The following is an 18,462-nucleotide window of genomic DNA, read 5'->3' on the forward strand; positions in this document are numbered from 1 at the left end:
AGTAAACCAATTTAACAAATGTAAGAATAAAGGAAGTAAGGAAAACTCACTCATATAATGCATTGAAATAATATTTACAACCTGCTTCTCTATTTATTTTTGTGTCTATTATTCATGACGGGTCCCCAACATATTAACGACTGTGGTGACTCCCTAGCATCGCTGGTGACATCATTTCTGGTCCTGTATAAAAGCCCAGTTAGCAAACTGAAGACTATCACAGACCCCCAGCTGTTCTGCGTAGTGTAGCCTGATCATCATGCGTGAAATTGTACATCTGCAAATTGGACAGTGTGGCAACCAGATCGGCTCAAAGGTAATAAAACTAAATCCTTCTCCATCGTTGAAGTTAAAATGGGCAAAAATGTTCTGTCTCCTGCTTATATACTTTTTGAGAGAAATGTTAATGACACATCTGTTTGAATAGAAACTACTATGAGTATTTCTTATTATAATTAAAGCATTTTTTCACACTGGCTGAAATAAAATCTTGTAACTTATGTCTTAACTGCGTACAACAGGCTACTTAGTTGTAGTTTTTTCATTGTGGTGTATATTTTGGCATGTACTGGTCTTTTGAATGTTGCCCCAAACAGTTGCGAGTGACACAGGGTGTTCCCTGTCAAGCACTCACAGACAAGATAAGAGCCAAAGCGAGAGCAGCATGGGTGGGACATTTTTATCATTGTGACCACAAAACAAGAGAGAAAAACCACAAGATAATTCAGCCAAAGCTTGAGTCGCATATTGTTTTTGATACTGCAAAATATGGCAGTTAAAAAAAATCAAGCGGTTATTTCAGATGTAATTCAGATATTTTATTGTGTGTATCGACAGTTCATTCATTCATCTGATCAGCACAAGATCATGAGTAGCCACAGTAACGTTTACTGAGAAATAATCATATAAAGGTGTAAAAATGAAAGGGGGAAATATCATTGTTCTGCAGAAATCATCATAATGATGTCCCTAAACAGCAACATTTTTAGCACTTGATCTAACCCACATTTTTCTGCAAACAGCTTGAGTTCTGTTGATATTACAGTGATGTTTTCCTTCTTTGTAGTTTTGGGAAGTGATCAGTGAAGAACATGGGATCAATGCAGTAGGACTTTACGAAGGAGAGAGTGACCTCCAACTAGAGAGGGTCAACGTCTACTTCAATGAAGCATACGGTAAGAAAGAAGTTACATTACTTGTCCAGACGTCTTAAGATGTTGTTTGCCAGTTAATCATTACTGCTCTTTTTAAGTGCTGTTCTGAAACTTTGACACAAAGAGGGGACATAGTTAAGTTCAGGATGTCCATTTCCTGCTGTATTAGTAACACATTTCCAATGTGTTTGCAGGTGGTAAATATGTTCCCAGGGCCCTGCTTGTGGACCTGGAGCCTGGCACCATGGACAGTGTCAGAGGAAGCCGCATCGGGGCCCTTTTTAGACCAGACAACTTCATCCATGGTGAGACAGATAAGAAATGTTCACACTTTCAAACATCTCATGAGGCTGTTTCATACTTGTCTGGTTATATAAAGATGATTTACACATCTATACACTTTCTGCTTTGGCTACCCCAAATTGAGGTTCCTAATGTTGGTTTAAAACTTAGCATTTATATTTATAATGTCAAAATCTGAGTGAGAAAACATGAGTGTTTTCAGCTGGACAACGATACACATCGCACTTAATGCAAAGGTTACAAATGTTTCATAAATATTAGTGTGGAAAACATTTATAACACACAAAAGAAATGGATTATGTCAAACTGTAAAACAAAAACATTACTTAAATTGTACAAATTTAACGAAAGAAAAGTAAACATGTATTTATTGGCAACATGGAATTGAGAACATTTCAAGCAAAGAAGTAAACGGTGAATGTTTTGCTCTTAAATAGAGCTTTTCTACCTTTTTGGTACTCAAAGCACTTTGCTATGTTCTCATCAATTCAGAAAACACACTCACACATCAATATCAGCAGAGGTGCTGAGTAATGTCTTCTGGAGCACCCTTAGTTTCAGTGTCTTGCATAAGGACACCATCAACCTCCCTGATTATTAGGCAACCAGCACAGCAATAAAGAAATGGCACAAAATGTGTGCTTCATGTATTTTTATCTGTCATATTTCCCTGACCTACACACCTTGATTTTGGCTTACAGGGAACTCAGGAGCCGGGAACAACTGGGCGAAGGGCCACTATACCGAGGGGGCCGAGCTGGTGGAGCAGGTGATGGACAGAGTGAGGAATGAGAGTGAAAGCTGTGATTGCCTCCAGGGTTTCCAGCTGGTTCACTCACTGGGGGGCGGCACTGGCTCCGGCATGGGAACCCTCCTCATCAACAAGATTCGTGAGGAGTACCCCGACCGCATCATGAACAGCTTCAGCATCATGCCATCGCCCAAAGTCTCTGACACGGTGGTGGAGCCCTACAACGCTACGCTGTCAGTCCACCAGCTCCTGGAGAACACAGACGAGACCTTCTGCATTGACAACGAAGCCCTGTACGACATCTGTTTCCGCACGTTAAAGCTGACCACACCGACCTACGGCGATCTCAACCACTTGGTGTCCTTGACCATGAGTGGGGTCACGACCTCTCTGAGATTTCCGGGACAGCTCAATGCAGACTTGAGGAAGCTTGCTGTGAACATGGTGCCCTTCCCTCGTCTCCATTTCTTCATGCCAGGCTTCGCTCCTCTGACAGCACGTGGCAGCCAGCAGTACAATGCCCTCACTGTGCCCGAGCTCACCCAGCAGATGTTTGATGCCCGCAACATGATGACGGCCTGCGACCCGAGGCGGGGGCGCTACCTCACGGTGGCCGGTGTCTTCCGTGGTAAGATGTCCACCAAAGAGGTAGACGAACAGATGCTTGCAATCCAGCAGAAAAACAGCAACTACTTTGTGGACTGGATCCCCCATAACGTCAAGGTTGCCGTGTGTGACATCCCACCACGAGGCCTCAGAATGGCCTCCACGTTCATCGGCAATAACACCGCCATTCAGGAGATATTCCGCCGACTGGGCGAGCAGTTCTCCCTGATGTTCCGACGCAAGGCTTTCCTCCACTGGTACACAGGAGAAGGTATGGATGAATTGGAGTTCACTGAGGCAGAGAGCAACCTCAATGATCTGGTGTCAGAGTACCAGCAGTACCAAGACGCCACCGCTGATCTAGATTGGGAACCAGAGGAGGAGGAAGAAGAGGAGAGACCCTCATCATCAGTGACCAGACAGGTTCAGTCTCAGGTGGAGGTTAAACTGGAAACAGTGGCAGAAACGATCACAGAAACTGTAGATGAGTAGAAAATAAAGGGGTACAGAGTGGCATGTTGGTTTGACTTTATGTGGCATGGATGGAGAAAACATATGTGGGATCGGTGGTCCGAAAAGGGAACTCTTCATTTGTAGTTAGTTATTTTTTTTAAGCAGTGCACCATATTTTAATAATGCTAATTGTCTAATTTGTATTCTTCAGATGACTTGTGTGTTTGTATGTTTGATTGGAGAAATAGCTTTTCTTATACAGTAAATTTTTATCATGAACCTTTTTTTGCATGTGTATATACATATATATTATTTTACCAGCTTATTATAATCCACAGCTTTTAAAATAAAATTGTGATGTTTGCACTGTTTGCATAAGTTATGACGGTAATTAAAAAGAGTAAAACTAAATAGTGATGATTTCAAACAAATGAGAGTTTATTAAATTTTTTTAAAATTCCTTTTTCGTAAAGTTAAACTGAAACAAACTTTTATCTGCAGTGATGGACATTACTCTGACAGCACACTCACAGCGATACCGTTCAAGGCTGTGACAGTTTCCTCCCACTAGTACGAGTCTGGGACACAGAGATTATACATAACTTGGCCAGTGTGTCTGGACTCTGAGATAAGCCCACGTGACGTGGAGATGTCCCAGCGCTACTCAGACGGAGGCAAAGTCGGCCAGACTCCTGTACAGGGTTAAAGTAGATGCATGTAACTCGCATGTGAATATAGGTTATGGTGACAAACACAGCATTGCCCTATAATAGAAAATTACAGATTATAAGGTAGCAGTGAAGCCAATAAGGAAAAAGTTCTCAGATTTAAGGAAGTGAAATTAGTATGATTTACAAATTGTTACCAAAGAGAGGAATTATTTTAGCCTTTTTGATAGTTTGAGCAGGTGACATTACTGTTTCATTAATTTGATTGAATAAAAAAACAACTAAAAGCTGTATGGAGCTTTTAAAAACTACTTGCTAGTGCTTTGCATTGCTAGAGATAAGGACACTGGCATTCAGCAGAGAGCATTCAAAGCACCAATGACTCCCAACCTTTGAAACTTGACTTAAAATGAAGCAATGTGTACTTGTTAGTTGCATAAAACCTCCAGATTGTGACCAATGTCAATATTTTTTTCCACAAAGTCTATACGAATGAAACAGCAACAGGTAAATATAAAAAATAAGTAGAATTTTCTGTAACAGCGACATTTTCCTTTTTGGATTTGTATTTTGTTTATTATCTCATGACTCCCCAGGTTTGTCTTGTCACCCTTTGTGGGAACTATTAATTTGAAAATAATCAGATTATGTTTCTGTAACTTCATATCTGCAGAAAGAAAAATAAATAATCCATCAAGTACTGCACCCAAAGAACTTGCAGAGCCATAACCAAGGGCAGCACTGACAAGGTGCTGTTAGTTGTCGAGATGTGACCATGTTGCGTCAAACAGGAGAACCTGCAACCTTCACCAAAGGTTACATGGCGGATTTCTCCCGCAGCCACGCAGCGCTACATGCACAATCAAAGGAAGAATGCTGCACGCTAAGCTGAAACGCTACAATAGTATATGTTGCTATATTTAGTCAGGTTTTCTCCTCAACTCTCAAGTTTTACAGCGTAATGATAACTTCTATTCAGGGTCAGAGGACCGATGCAGCATGTCCCAGAGCAGCGGATGTGCGTAATGCGCTCATGTGACTGCTCAGCTCGGGGGGAGGAGACTCGCGGTTGTCTGAAAGGTGCTTCAGTGATTTCTGTCAGTGTGACTGTGCCAACTTACTTACCGGCTTATCCACGCGTCGCCTCCTTTCTCACCCGCATCGATCAGCTACCGAAACCATGAAGATCTGGACCTCCGAGCACATATTTAAGTGAGTACAGCTTTTCGCTGCACAAACTGTACACCACGTTTAAAGATAGACCGGCTATCAGAGGTCCACTGACACTTATGTAACACCAACTGGCGTCTTATTTAATCCGGCGAACGGCATACTGCAGGGTTTGAGACAGAAAACTAACGATAAAACGCAGCTTTTTCAAACTTTAGTGTCATTAGCTTGTATGCTAGCAGCAGAAGCTACAAACGTAGATGGATGCTACCCGTGTTACATCAGTCGGTGTCCTTTTTTTGTATGAACAGCGCACGGTAAAAAGGCATTAACACACCAGTAATGTCAATAATGTGCTTTAAAAATAAAAGACAAGCGGAAAACCTACAGATATGAATGTAGTTTTTTATCAGTGTCTGGTTACACATTTCTTTATCCTAAATTGCGTAACTCGCCGGTCAGGTCCAGTCCCCGGCGCGCGACCTTTCCCCTACATTCTATCGTAGCTGTCTGCGTCACTGAGCAACGTCGGCGCGTTCACGCGTCTCCGTGGCAACCATTCAACACTTCGTTCTGCTGCGTTTCTGCTCCAACACGGAAGTCTGTGCTTTTAGTGCCGTAAACCAAAAATTAAGCTATTAACACGCTTCTTGTGAATTTATGTAAAGGAAATCGGATTTTGGCAGTGGTTTTTAGAGTTCCTGAAAATATTTGACAGATTAATTCGGCAATTGTATCACATCCGTTTGAAGTCTAAACCAAGATATGCTTGCCTTTTTAAATTTTTTAAAAATAAAATATTAAAACAATGGATGATTCGATTTTTCGTAACTAACTAATAAACTAGCTGATTTATCGACCATCTTCATTTAAAAATACGTGTCATATACTGTCATTGTTTGTACCTAGATTGAAATATCCTAATTGCAGGAGCGGCATTTTTCTGACACAGTGGAAAATGTGTCACAAATACCATGATAAATAAAACATTGTGGTGCTATGGAGATGCCCTGGCCTACAAATTATAATCTCCGGACACAATGGAGGATGCATGTAGATCACAGCAAGAATCACATCATCATTTAGTATTTTTTCCAGTGGAAAATAAAATTTAAAAAATGACCAATTGTGACTCATTGCAATAATTAAAACCATCCAAATAATTGCCTATTTTTTTTTTATTTGTTTTATTAGGAATTAATTTACTTAAGTCGAAGCAGCAGTGCTACAATGTAAATAAATGTCCTACATTGAAAAGTTTCTCAAGTATTATAAGTAAATGTACATCTCAAAAGTGTAAGTACTCAATACAGAATGGATTGCCACTGTTGTACTATTATGTAGTATATTAATGCGTTAATATGCTTTAATATTATCTTACTGGTGCATTGGACCTGGTGGAGCTACAAATGATTCAATAATTCAATCTATAATATATTAAATTGTAATTTGTAAAGTATCTGAAACTATATATGTCAGGTAAATGTAATGGGGTAAAAACTGTATTTCCCTCTGATGTAGCAGAAAGTGATTGTAAAGTAGTATTAACTAAAAAGTATCTCAAAATTTCACTTTAGTACGATACTTCATTGTATGTACACTCCACCATTATACATGGCTGATTTGTTTAAATATCAGAATGGATCTTTTGTCATTGAAAACAAAAAAGTTATCTCATTTGAATATCTTCTACATTGTATTTTTTTCTTGAAATTATATTAGTTTAGTACCACAAGATGTACTGAAAATAAATAGTAGCCTGTTTTACTGCTATGTTACAATAACAGTGGTGTTTTTTGACTTTGCCTCAATAGCCACCCTTGGGAGACGGTGACCAAGGCTGCTATGCAGAAATACCCCAACCCCATGAATCCCAGTGTGATCGGCGTGGACGTTCTGGACAGAGGCATTGACAAGCAGGGACGCCTCCACAGTAAAAGACTGCTCAGCACAGAGTGGGGTCTTCCATCTATAGTGAAATCTGTAAGAGTCAAAACCTAAACGTGTCATCTTCTCATATTGTGGCGAAACATGGACTTAAAATGACTTCAGAAGTCAGACTATTGAAGCACAACACAAGGATCCAGTTATAGCCTGTACAAGTTCATTACCAGTGAGAGGTTGATGCTTTCCATTAAGCGAACTTGACCTTAACCCACAGGGCTATTTCTGTCCAGAGGTAGCAGCAGCAGCACCAGTCCTGGTCACTGACCGGAGCAAAGTCGAGTTCATGGCTATGTGCCCTGGCTCGTGCTGTACTGAACACGGTAGTGCCATTTCTGTCATTGCTGAGATGTAACCCATGACGGCGTGTGATGTAACTTTCCGTGTCAGTCGGCTCAGTTTAAACTAGAGGTCACTTGAATGCAGAGCAGTGAGGCCTCTGTAATTCAGGAACATGTCATTTGAACTTTACCTTTGTATCTGTGAATTCCTGAACTGAGTAGTGATAAGGCTGAAGAAAGCTAATATCCCAATCTGTCTTGTATTGACTTTTGCAAACACTGACCAATCAATCAGATGCTGTTCTTTAGCGCTGAGCTTTGCTCAGATATTTGGAGGTTGTAGTCGCTGATGACATCTATGAATAGCCCCTTTAACTCCAAGGACAATCTATGACACACACTGTCCCAGTGATTGATAGCATATTAGAAGCCGTTAATCAGATTGTCTCAAAGCACATCACTTCTGAGCCTCAGCATTTGCGTATAAACCAGATGTATCATGCAGACGTCTTATTGTGACGTCAGTTTAGGACAAAGTGATGCTGTCGAGGGCTTAAAGGAGTTCTAGTTGAGGCACACTGAAAATAAATGCTGAGAGAAAATCCCTATTTCATTTTAAAGGTCAAGCTCGCGGAAGAGAAGCTTGTTCAGATGTTTTATTGAACATTCCATTGTTAATTTTCATGACTTCGGTGTGTTTTCTGTCTTGTTACATTAAGATCAGCTTGAAAAAAAACACATACAGGTTATTAAAACTTACATTTAAATCTGACTTAAAGGAGTTTTAAATCAGATTTTAAAGTTTAAAGACTTCAAATAAAAAAAATGTGTGAGACTTGTGTGTGAGTAGCGGTTCTCTGAGAGCATGACATATGCTTTGTATGTTATTCAACTGCAAACTTAGTGTTTCTACTGATAACACAGATTAGGTAACATTTTTTTAACATGAAGTTGTGACTTGTCTAAATTTAACACGGTCTCCAGATGATTCATGAGTTGCTGCATGCAGAATATGAAGTTGTATACCTAATACCTTTTAAGAGGCAACAATAAACTGCGAGATATCGAAATAAATTGATACACAAAGGGACCATTTCAAAGGAGCAATATTTGCAAGTTATTTTTATTTCAGTTTGTAATAAAGTGTGTTTCTTTCTTTTTCCTTAGATCATTGGTAACGCACGGACGTATACGTATGTTCAGGAACACTCGGTTGTGGATCCCAAAGAGAAAACTTTTGAACTTCAATCTTCAAATGTGAGTACTTAAAACAAAACACTGATACTTCAGGGTTCATGTCGACAGCTAATAGTTAATGGATGAATAACAGCCACCAGAAAGAGCTCTGTGAATAATGTAAATATGGGTTTGTACTTTATCAGAGGTGGCTTTAAATAATAAAAACTACCTTGGAATTTATCTCAACCGGGGATAGCTGACTGTATATACATGCATACATATACATACAGACATTCAGGTGGTATGCGTTTACAAAACATGTTCTGTTTTGGATGTGTCAACTACAAACACAACCCTTTGACTCTCGGAGTTCCACCTGACTGAAAGCATAACTCAGTGTTCTTTATGGGGAACAATTCCACAAATGAGGTTCTGCTTGTTGCGCAGGTCAATAGCTCATGTTTCAACAAGGAGTGTTTACAGTGCTGCTGTCTGACTGGTCTCGACAGCTTTCACTGTGACACACCTGACCTGTACGTGTCTCCACATTTACCGATCCACCGCTTGTAATGCCTTTTTCCAGATCACGTTCACAAACATGGTGTCTGTGGATGAAAGGTTAACATACAAACCCCACCCTGAAGATCCAGAGAGGTACGTTTTTACATCGTTGTTGCACTAATGCACTGCTGTTTTTTTAAGCACTATAATAATGTGCAAGGCAAATTTTGACCATTTAAACCTGCCATTTCTAGAACGATACTGACTCAGGAGGCTATCATCTCTGTGAAAGGGGTCAGTCTCAGCAGTTACCTAGAGGGAGTTATGGCCAGCACCATCTCTACGAATGCCGGGAAGGTAAGAGAAAAGTTTAAAGTGTATTTTGAGCAAGCATCTGTCAAACATCTTTGTTGTAGTTCCACAATGGTGAGCTAAGTTTGCTGTTCGGGTACAGCTTGTTCACCTAATTTTCAGATGTAAAATAAGAATAAGAAAACAATACAACTGTGTTTTAGAATTTAATTTAATGGTTCCCAGCGTACGTAACTTAAAATAAACCAATGTCTCCTTGTGAAACCATGTCACAAGTTATAGTTAGCAACATGGCAATTTCTCCTTTCAGAATTGGGTGCACAATCCTCCCTCAAGCTATTATTTTAATGATGGAACAGAGAACCAAATGCGTTTAACTACTTTTCCTCCATCTAAAAACAGCAAGTTTGTAAGAAAATAAAAAAAATATACTGTCAAACTGTTCAGACATTCCCACAAAATGTTTGGTGATACAAATGGATCTTGGTTCACACAAAAGTAAATGATTTGTTTCTTGGCTCACGCTGTAACTTTTTGTTTAAAATCTGTGACCGTGTTTATAAAATCCTGCTAACTACACGATGACTTCTGTGTTTAGCTGTGGAGCCGCTAATCATCCCTGATGCTCTGCTAGCTCTGTTTATTTAGGATTTCCTTGCCGCTATAGAGCGTAATTTCCTGACACTTTTAGAATTGGACCAAGAAATATTTGTCTTTGTGAAGTCCGAGTTGTTCTCCTAATAAAGCAGTTTGAATGACAAAAGTCTTTGTAGCTGTTTGAAACGGCTACACTTTAAGATGCTGTGAAAACCCTGGCATGAAAAAGACTAGAAGTGACTATTCAGATGCGGGATGGCAAATGAAAGAATTTGTGGGGTTACACTTGTTTGTACTCTGAAAATGCACCAGAGGTTGCATCTTAAAAGAAAAAAATCTTTGAAAAGTGCAAGAGAGAAGTTAAAATCCCCATTTTCTCTGCACGAAGTGTTGTTGCACTGTTTTCACACACTCATCCTCGTTCATACTTTCCTGTCACCTTATAGATCCTGTCCTGCTTCATATTCTACTCATTTGAAATCTTTTCCTCTGGGCTAATGTCTCATTTTGTTCTCCATCAGGGTCGTGAAGCCATGGAGTGGGTAATCAGGCGGCTGAACGCAGAGATCGAGGAGCTTGCAGCGACGGCACGCGGGACCATACGCACCCCGATGGCTGCTGCCGTCACCGAGAAATGACACCCGCCTCTGCCGTTCAGGACAATCTGAGAGAGGCTGCACATCAGTACAACCAGCCTCCCTTTATGATGCTCTGCTGCTGCTTTGGTGCTCCGGGTTTTTGTATTATTTAAGGGTAAAATCCCACCATCTCTTGTAATTTACTATCTACATTAGATATATTTTAAGCAGCAAACTGCAGCATAAAGGGAATCCGTTGAGTGTTTTCCGTGGAAGCTACCTGGCAGGGCCAAAGTGGTGAGGGATCTGAGGCTGAAAAGCGGGTGGCACGCTCAGGGACAAGTTTAAACATCATCATCATCTGTGTGTACGGAAGCACGAAGCATCGGCACAAAAGCATCAGAGGCAACAGATGAACTGGAAACACTAGAGAAGTGCCAAAGCAGACGCTGCTTTTCGTCCGGCCTCTTCCAAACACCTTTGCCAGCTTTAATCTGGCAGAAGACCTCAGAATTCCAGCAAGTCTCCTCTGGTGTGAACTCAGAGTCAAAAGAAAAATAGTGAGAAGTGAGGAATAATCATGTTGAGAAAACAATAACCTGTCAAGTTCAACGCATGTGAAGGGTACAAGACAGCAGGTCGGACTGAATGGTTGGTTTAACGACCGCAGAATGTCAATGATGTGTTTCACAGTCGGGTTTATTTGGGTACGAGAGTCATCTGAACAATGCTTTCCTGTGGGACCTCCGTGATAACAGGACACTGTACCGGGCAACATACACAAGCCTCATTCTGAACTGTGTTGTTATTCTGTCATAAGTAGAATTGTTGTTAAGGTATTTAAGTTAAATGAAGGGATCAAAAATATTTGCCATATTTATGTTTTTGATACAAAAGACCCTCTCAAATGCTGCGTTACTGTAGATATAAATCTGTCTGACGTAAAGAGAAACCGTGAAAACCTTTAGTTACACACTGAACCTCTTTGTTGCACTCAAGTGTTTTATCAACACACTGTTATTCATGGCAGCATGTCCTTTTACTGTACAGCTGCAGTGACTTACTTGCACACTCAAATTCACAAAATTTAACAAAAAAAGCTGCTAGACATGCTGACGGAGCTGATAACGTGAAGATGTTGGTATTACCGTTTGAGTGTTTACATTGTGTATTTGAGGGGGTCTTTTAACACGGTGGACAGCAGCGTGGTGACAGTGAAAGCACTAGTTTCTTTCATATATAATTAATATATAAACTTTTTTTTTTACCTGTTAAAGGAATATTTATTTAGGAAAAAGTTTGTTTTGAAGAACTGAGTTATAAGTTTGTTTGATTGTTAAAAAACATGTGATATCACATGCCCGCCAGAAAATGTAATCTGTGCGTTTTGACTGGGTGCCCGTGAAGAAGAAATGTTCTCAGCAAATGCAGATTGTGGCAATAAAATATTTTAACTTGTTAAATTGTCAAGCCTTGCTGGTAATTATTTTTAAATGTGTACTTTACAGTGAAATGAGCCTAGATGCTGCTAAAAAGGAAATCAGTTTTATTTGGAGATACAGACATAGAAAAAATGATTAGACCACCCTCGCTTTCTTCAATTTCTTGTTCATTTTAATGCCTGGTACATCTAAAGGTACATTTGTTTGGACAAATATAATGGCAACAACAAAAACAGCTTATAAGAATTTACTTTAATAGCTGATATCTCGCCAGTTTTCATGGTGTCCTTGTTAATAACCAAAATCACTTAAGTTCTTCCATCAATAGCTATGGCACTGTTCTGCCAAAAACAGCTTTTAGGGCTTGTGGTTCTCCATTTTGCATCTGAGGATTTTCCACAGGTTTTCAATTGGATTTAGATCTGGTGATTGAGCAGGTCAAGGCATGGTTCCAATGTTCTGGTTCTCCATCCAGGCTTTAACTGACCTTTCCATGTCGCAAGGATCATTGTCTTGTTGGAAAATCCAGTCACTGAAGGCAGGAAAGAGTTTTCCAGCTCGTGAAAGAAGACTGTTTTCAAGAGTAGCCATGTACATGACCTGGTTCATTGACCCTGTTCCACACATACTGAAACGTCACTGATCCACCCCCATGTTTTACTGTAGGGGCAGACAGTCTGCTTTGTAGGCTTCTCCAGGCTTCCTCCTAATCAATAAGTTTCCTGGAGTGGGCATCAACTGAAAATTGGATTCATCACTGAAGAGAACCTTAGAACAATCATCAACAGTCCAATCCTTGTGATCCCCAGCAATGAGTAACTGGACTTTCCTCTGCCTTGCGTTGATGAAGGGCTTTTCTTGTGCCACGTGTGACTTCAGATCAGCTTCAAGAAGTCAGTTTCAAAATGGCCTTGTCGAACAAGTTCCACTTCTCCACAGTGCCCACTCATTTTTAAGGTCCCTGGAGCTCTGACAACGATTCCTGACACAAGAACGGATGAGTGACGGTCATCTCATAGAGTAGAAAGACGTTTCCTGCTGCGACCAGCTAGGAATTTGATAGTACCATGTTTGGCTTGTTTTTTCTTAGTGTAATGAATCAAGTTTTTTTTGCTACCTGTCTTTCACTCATGCCAATTTCCAGCAGTGCCAAGAAGGCTGCCTTTGTGGCTTCACATAATTCTTTAGTTTTGGGTATTATGTGAGAGCAGGAAACCCCTCTAGGCCTTTGCATGTGCAGAGCTGCTTATGGCATGAAATGGTCTCTTATATACCCTGGGAACACAATTTAGCTTCAGCATGTTCCAACAGGACAGAAAGTATTATGGAATCAGCTGCATTTTTGTCACGTTCATTGTATTCTTCAAGTAATATATCTGTAGTGGTACCAGGCATTAAAAGGAACAAGAAATTGAAGAAAACAAGGGTGGTCTAATAATTTTTTCCATGATTGTAAATGTTTTTTTGAGTAAGCATTCTAGACAAGTAATGAAGTATTTAATATTGAACTAGATATTTAATTTTAGCATTATTTTATTTAAGTTACAAAATGTCCGATGTGCTTTCAAGTCTGTCAAAACAGTAGCTGGACTGTCTTTGGGAGGTTCAGTCGACAAACGCTCATGAATGTACGCATTACAACAGTCACATAGCAAAAGGCTATGAAGAAATATTTTTGCACATTATCAGAGTTCAGACACTGAGGCAGTTACTCTGCAGACATAAGTGACTTTGTTCACTTGATAAGCTGCATAAATGTTTCATCTTTGAAATGCAGGAGCCACATGCTGCCATCTGGTGGCCAAATGCCATACCTGCAACTTCATCTTTATAAAAAGTCAAATAACTGTTTCTCTTTTTAAAAGTACTGCTCAGCCATGTGACATGAATTGTTAAAAATAAGTGTGTCAGTTATTTGTGGCGTTGTTTTGTGATTGTACCTGACAAAGTGCATTTTATCTGACATGACTGTTGCTGTCACACGTTGGGACTGGGACAACTCTGTCATGTTTACTGTGTGTGGCCCAAATAGTAAAAGAGTCACAGAGTCAAAATACATTGATAAGAAGCTGACATTTAAATAATAGTGTCCAATCTGGTGAAGTTTCTTCTATCAGAATATGTCATGTTTCCCACTGCACTGTAGAAAAACACTTACTGGGGGAACTTTTCTATCAGTGCTGGATTGTGGTGACATTTTCTACATGCATGCATCAGCCCTTAGACACTGTTTATCTCTGCATTACACTTTATCACAGGTGATGATATGACATGTACAACACTAAGGTTAGGTGGCCCTCACTCTCCGTAAGCAGTGATAGACCCTGATTATTTTATTTACCCATCACATCGCTTTAGTACTGTCTTTTAGCATGGGCTTTTACCATACACAATATGACTGGGTTATGCTGCAGGCCAGGCTGTCTTCACTGAGCTTCAAAAATGCATTTTTACTCACTGCGCATTTGTCACCTGAAAACACATGCAAAACCACCTAAAGCTTCACTCACTTTCATCCTCACTTAATTTTATCTTTCATGCATCCAGCTGTTCCTGCTTTATGTGACTGATTGATTTTAAAATATTAAAAGCCCTTATTAATGTTCCTATTATTGTACTAACGTCACCTTTGTTATTTTTGTATGTGTGCACACATCATTTTATTACTCGGCTACATTTTGAATGAGGCCTCAATATCTCATTGTACACTGAGTTTAAACCAAGGTTGAGTAAAGGAATGAACTGAGGGTCAGAAACTGTGCAAATATAGAGCTTAGATTGTTTGGTAAAGCTCTAAACATGTTCAAAGTAAACAGAGCACATATGGTGTCTCATCCTGGGGGGACTGACAGTTTAGCATGTTTGAGTGAAATAAGTACACGAATAAATGAAATAAATAAATAAACAAATGAAAAAATGAGCAGCTTATTTACAAAACAAAAAGCTGGACGCGTTGAATGCTGACTGATAAAAGTAACAATCACTATAAGTATATGTAGAAGTCACACCGAAGCGCCATCTTCTGCAAATATCGCGAGATTACAAAGTCTGTCAACAGGAACTGAATGGAGACCAAACTAACAGCGGCGATAACACATTAAAAACACAGCATGCCGAAGAAATACGCCTACCCCCCCGAAACACTGCAGTAAGTATATCATTTCTCAAAAATTAAAACCTATTTGTATCGTCACAAAACTGCTGTTATTGATGTGTGGCGGTGAATTTATCCACGCTGAACTCTTCTCTTACCGCTTTACATGCAGCTCTGAGGCTGCTGCTGATTAAGTTCTTCATTTACTGGAAAGAACAATACGGATAAATGTGCATGACTACAATGACAATGTGTTAGTGTCATACTGATTAACTGACTCAACTTATTTTATCCCCATCTACTGTTGTGTGCCCATTATTGACTGTTCATCACCAGTTCAACATATTGTATTCGAGTTTCATTCTTCAGAAAAAGAAGCCCAAAACATCTGGCAGTGGAATAAGTCTGCCCCATATGTTATTTCCTTAGTAGTTTACCCTATTTCTCCTCAAATATTCCAAGAACTGAACTGTCTGTTGCAGAGTTTTGTAAAAGATAATAATCCTTCAAATTCAAAGTCAAATACAACATATTCTTTTGAGACAGAAAGGAAATTATTACATGTTAACAAGCTACCATATGCATTAGGGGTTTACTTATATGTTTTTGTTTTTTGTTTTGGTTTGTTTGTTTCAGGACCAATGCAGATTATTAATAATCAGTGACATCAATAACAAATTTTTGTTTGCATTTGCATGGAAAAATGAAAATCTCTGGTAGTGTGCTAAAAATCAAGTTTGAGATGTTCAAGCGTTTTTAAATGTCTTTTGTCTCAACAAAACGTTTAAACTGTAGGAAACTGTTAAGTCAATATAGTGCAATTAATACACCATTTACATCATAATGAGATTTTGATGTATTATCCCTTATGTAGGTTTTATTTTGGTAGTTTTGTGTTTGTAAGCCAGTTTTAACAGGTAGGACCTGCTCATGGAAACAGAATAATTTCACCAGGAGCTTATCAAGTTAGTATTTTATTTTAAATTGATTGAAATTCCACTCCCTAAACACCAAACTAGCCATTAAGGAACCAAGACATGTTGCAGCCTGTTGGATTGTTATGACATTAATGGAGACCCCTAACATCATAGTAATTAGTGTTTTGGCTATTTTAAAAATATGTGGTCCTGTTTTTTTTGCCCAAAGTTGTAACTGTCTGCACTGTTTTTAGTAATGTTATATTTTAAAATCTTCCCACACAAACTTCAAGCTGCATAAATAGCTGATTATTACTGTACAATTTCTTTATTTACATTTTGACTTCACTTCTTCAGCTTAGTAAGAGAAATTGATCCCTGTGTGCCACTGCTGTTTCAGGATTCTTGAATCTCTCTGGACACAGGGAATGCAGAATTGCAGCACAGACGAGAACAAACTGAAAATCCAGCAAGCATCCGTGACAACAGGCCTTGTGGATGAGAGAATAAAGGTATAGACTTGTTAAATTTCACACTGCTGCCCCTCGTTATTCAGATTAAGAAATAAAAACATGTAGATACAAGTCAGCATAATCTATAGCCAGAAAAACAACTATGTACACACTTAAACTGTATTTACTTATAGCATTTCAGTGATATTATCGCAGATATGTCAAAGGTGCAACTCTACGTTGTTCGATATACTGTGCACATTTGCTGACAGATAGTCAAAGCATGTTGCATTGTTTTTGTTTATGAACTGTATACTAATTGGTTTATATTCTTCGGTAAAAGAGTTGGATTTACTCCAGGAACCGAAAGAAGAGGAGGGATGATGAAGGGCACTCAAAGGCAAAAAAGTCATGTTCTGCTGCATCAAATGCAAGAATTTCTACTGAAGGTATTTTTTTTAAAGTAGGTCATGATTTGATAAAAGTTTTTTGTCACTTAGTGTGTTATGCACAGTAATCTAGAAGCTCTATTTTAAAAAGCAGTATAGTTCATCTGCAGTCAAAGAGAACTTCAGTGAACAGAAGTGAGCTTAAGATCAGTTCACTGACTATGATTTCAACTAATATGTGAAGATTAAGACTAAGTAAAAATGTTAGTCTGTGTTTTTTCACAGTGATATTGTAACAGAAATGGAGATCTGAAATGTACAAAAAATCTTCTTAAATGTCTTTCATGTTTTAATATAATCCTCCAGGGGAGTTTTAAAAGAGGCAGAGATACTTTTTTTTTGGAAAGAAACAATCATAAACCATATTGCAATCTCGTCACAATATCCTACATAAACAAGTGATGAAAATCAATTGTACAATATGTGTGAAAATGCAAGTAGGTGGGAAAGTAAGAAGTGAACATTAGTTCAACATTGTGACTTTGTATCTAATACTTGAGATTGTCAGTGGGGAGCTTTTTGTTTGTTTTGCTTGACTAGTTCAATGTGATAAAGATGTTTTATATATATATATATATATATATATATATATATATATATATATATATATATATATATATATACACATATATGTCATATTCTGTGAAATTATCTTCATTCCAGATGTCACACAAAATCAAGATGAGACTGAGGAGGTCGACTCTGAGTGCAGCAGGCAGGGACAGGAAGGTCTGGGCCAGGATTCATCGTCGTCTGATGAATATATGAACAGAACCACGGAACCAGACCTGTCTGTCCAGGACTCAGACAAAGACAGTCAACAAGGAACAGCTGCTAGCCTCATACAAAGTGTTGAAGGAAAAGTATGTCATAAACAAATGCTTATGTAAATGTATAAAAGCTACATGTGGGCCATCATTGATCCCACAGTGTCAAATGAGTCTGTTGTTTCTTGATCCTTTCAGGTTCAGGAGCTGCAGGCGTGTAACTGTGATGTCATTGTCCTGGTTTACAACCACAGCAGCAGATGTCTTTCCACAACTGGGACACTGAAGGGACTGGACTTTCTAAGTTCTCAGAATCCAGGCATTGATTTGCAGTTTGCAGCAGCTGTATCAGTTTCTTCATGTGACTATGCTTTGAACTGAATCACATGATGACCTGGGTGACAACTCAGCTATGCGAACTCGATGAAGCATAAATGTGACCTCTGAACTCTTCAGAACATCAGACTGCTGTTCTGAACTTCTGGCATGTTTCTGCTTTCTGAAACCTTGAGTGAAATTTGCAACGCCAGGACATTGTTTTAGTCTGCTGTAAAAGAAAAAACACAAATCATCTTGTTCTGTATGTAAAGATGCACTTTGATGATGTAGCCACTTAGAGCGGTGAAGCTTTATGATCCAGTTGGCTCACGGTGGACACAAAGAAGGTAAAATACTACTATATTTCGTAGAACAGGTGGCTTCTAAAAGGATTTTCATCTGCATTTTAGTGTCCAACTTGCTTTTTTTTAGAGTATTTCAGAGTATTGTGATATTATTTTAACAGTCTATATTTTAGGCTGAAAATAAACATTAACATGATTTCTTATCTCTTGTCTCACTTACT

The 18,462-nt window shown here is 39.0% G+C and overlaps 2 protein-coding genes and 1 long non-coding RNA gene across 3 annotated transcripts; all 3 read left to right on the forward strand.

The window, feature by feature from the left end:
* The first annotated feature begins 220 nt into the window (after window positions 1–220).
* Window positions 221–4,633, forward strand: tubb1 (tubulin, beta 1 class VI). Its single transcript, XM_022202714.2, has 4 exons — window positions 221–316; window positions 1,067–1,175; window positions 1,349–1,459; window positions 2,159–4,633. The coding sequence occupies exons 1-4, from the start codon at window positions 260–262 to the stop codon at window positions 3,304–3,306; spliced, it is 1,425 nt and encodes a 474-aa protein (XP_022058406.1). The 5' UTR covers window positions 221–259; the 3' UTR covers window positions 3,307–4,633.
* A 339-nt stretch (window positions 4,634–4,972) lies between these two features.
* prelid3b (PRELI domain containing 3) lies at window positions 4,973–11,960 on the forward strand. The gene is made up of 6 exons (XM_022202835.2): window positions 4,973–5,147; window positions 6,920–7,088; window positions 8,498–8,587; window positions 9,093–9,163; window positions 9,265–9,367; window positions 10,441–11,960. The coding sequence occupies exons 1-6, from the start codon at window positions 5,116–5,118 to the stop codon at window positions 10,555–10,557; spliced, it is 582 nt and encodes a 193-aa protein (XP_022058527.1). The 5' UTR covers window positions 4,973–5,115; the 3' UTR covers window positions 10,558–11,960.
* Window positions 11,961–14,976: 3,016 nt separating this feature from the next.
* Window positions 14,977–18,437, forward strand: LOC110954798 (uncharacterized). The gene is made up of 5 exons (XR_007941812.1): window positions 14,977–15,087; window positions 16,351–16,462; window positions 16,746–16,851; window positions 17,515–17,714; window positions 17,817–18,437. It is a non-coding gene; the product is annotated as an uncharacterized LOC110954798 (long non-coding RNA).
* The last annotated feature ends 25 nt before the right edge of the window (window positions 18,438–18,462 follow it).

This window comes from Acanthochromis polyacanthus, chromosome 5 (genome assembly GCF_021347895.1).
Source record: "Acanthochromis polyacanthus isolate Apoly-LR-REF ecotype Palm Island chromosome 5, KAUST_Apoly_ChrSc, whole genome shotgun sequence".
In the NCBI taxonomy this organism is placed as follows: Eukaryota; Metazoa; Chordata; class Actinopteri; family Pomacentridae; genus Acanthochromis; species Acanthochromis polyacanthus.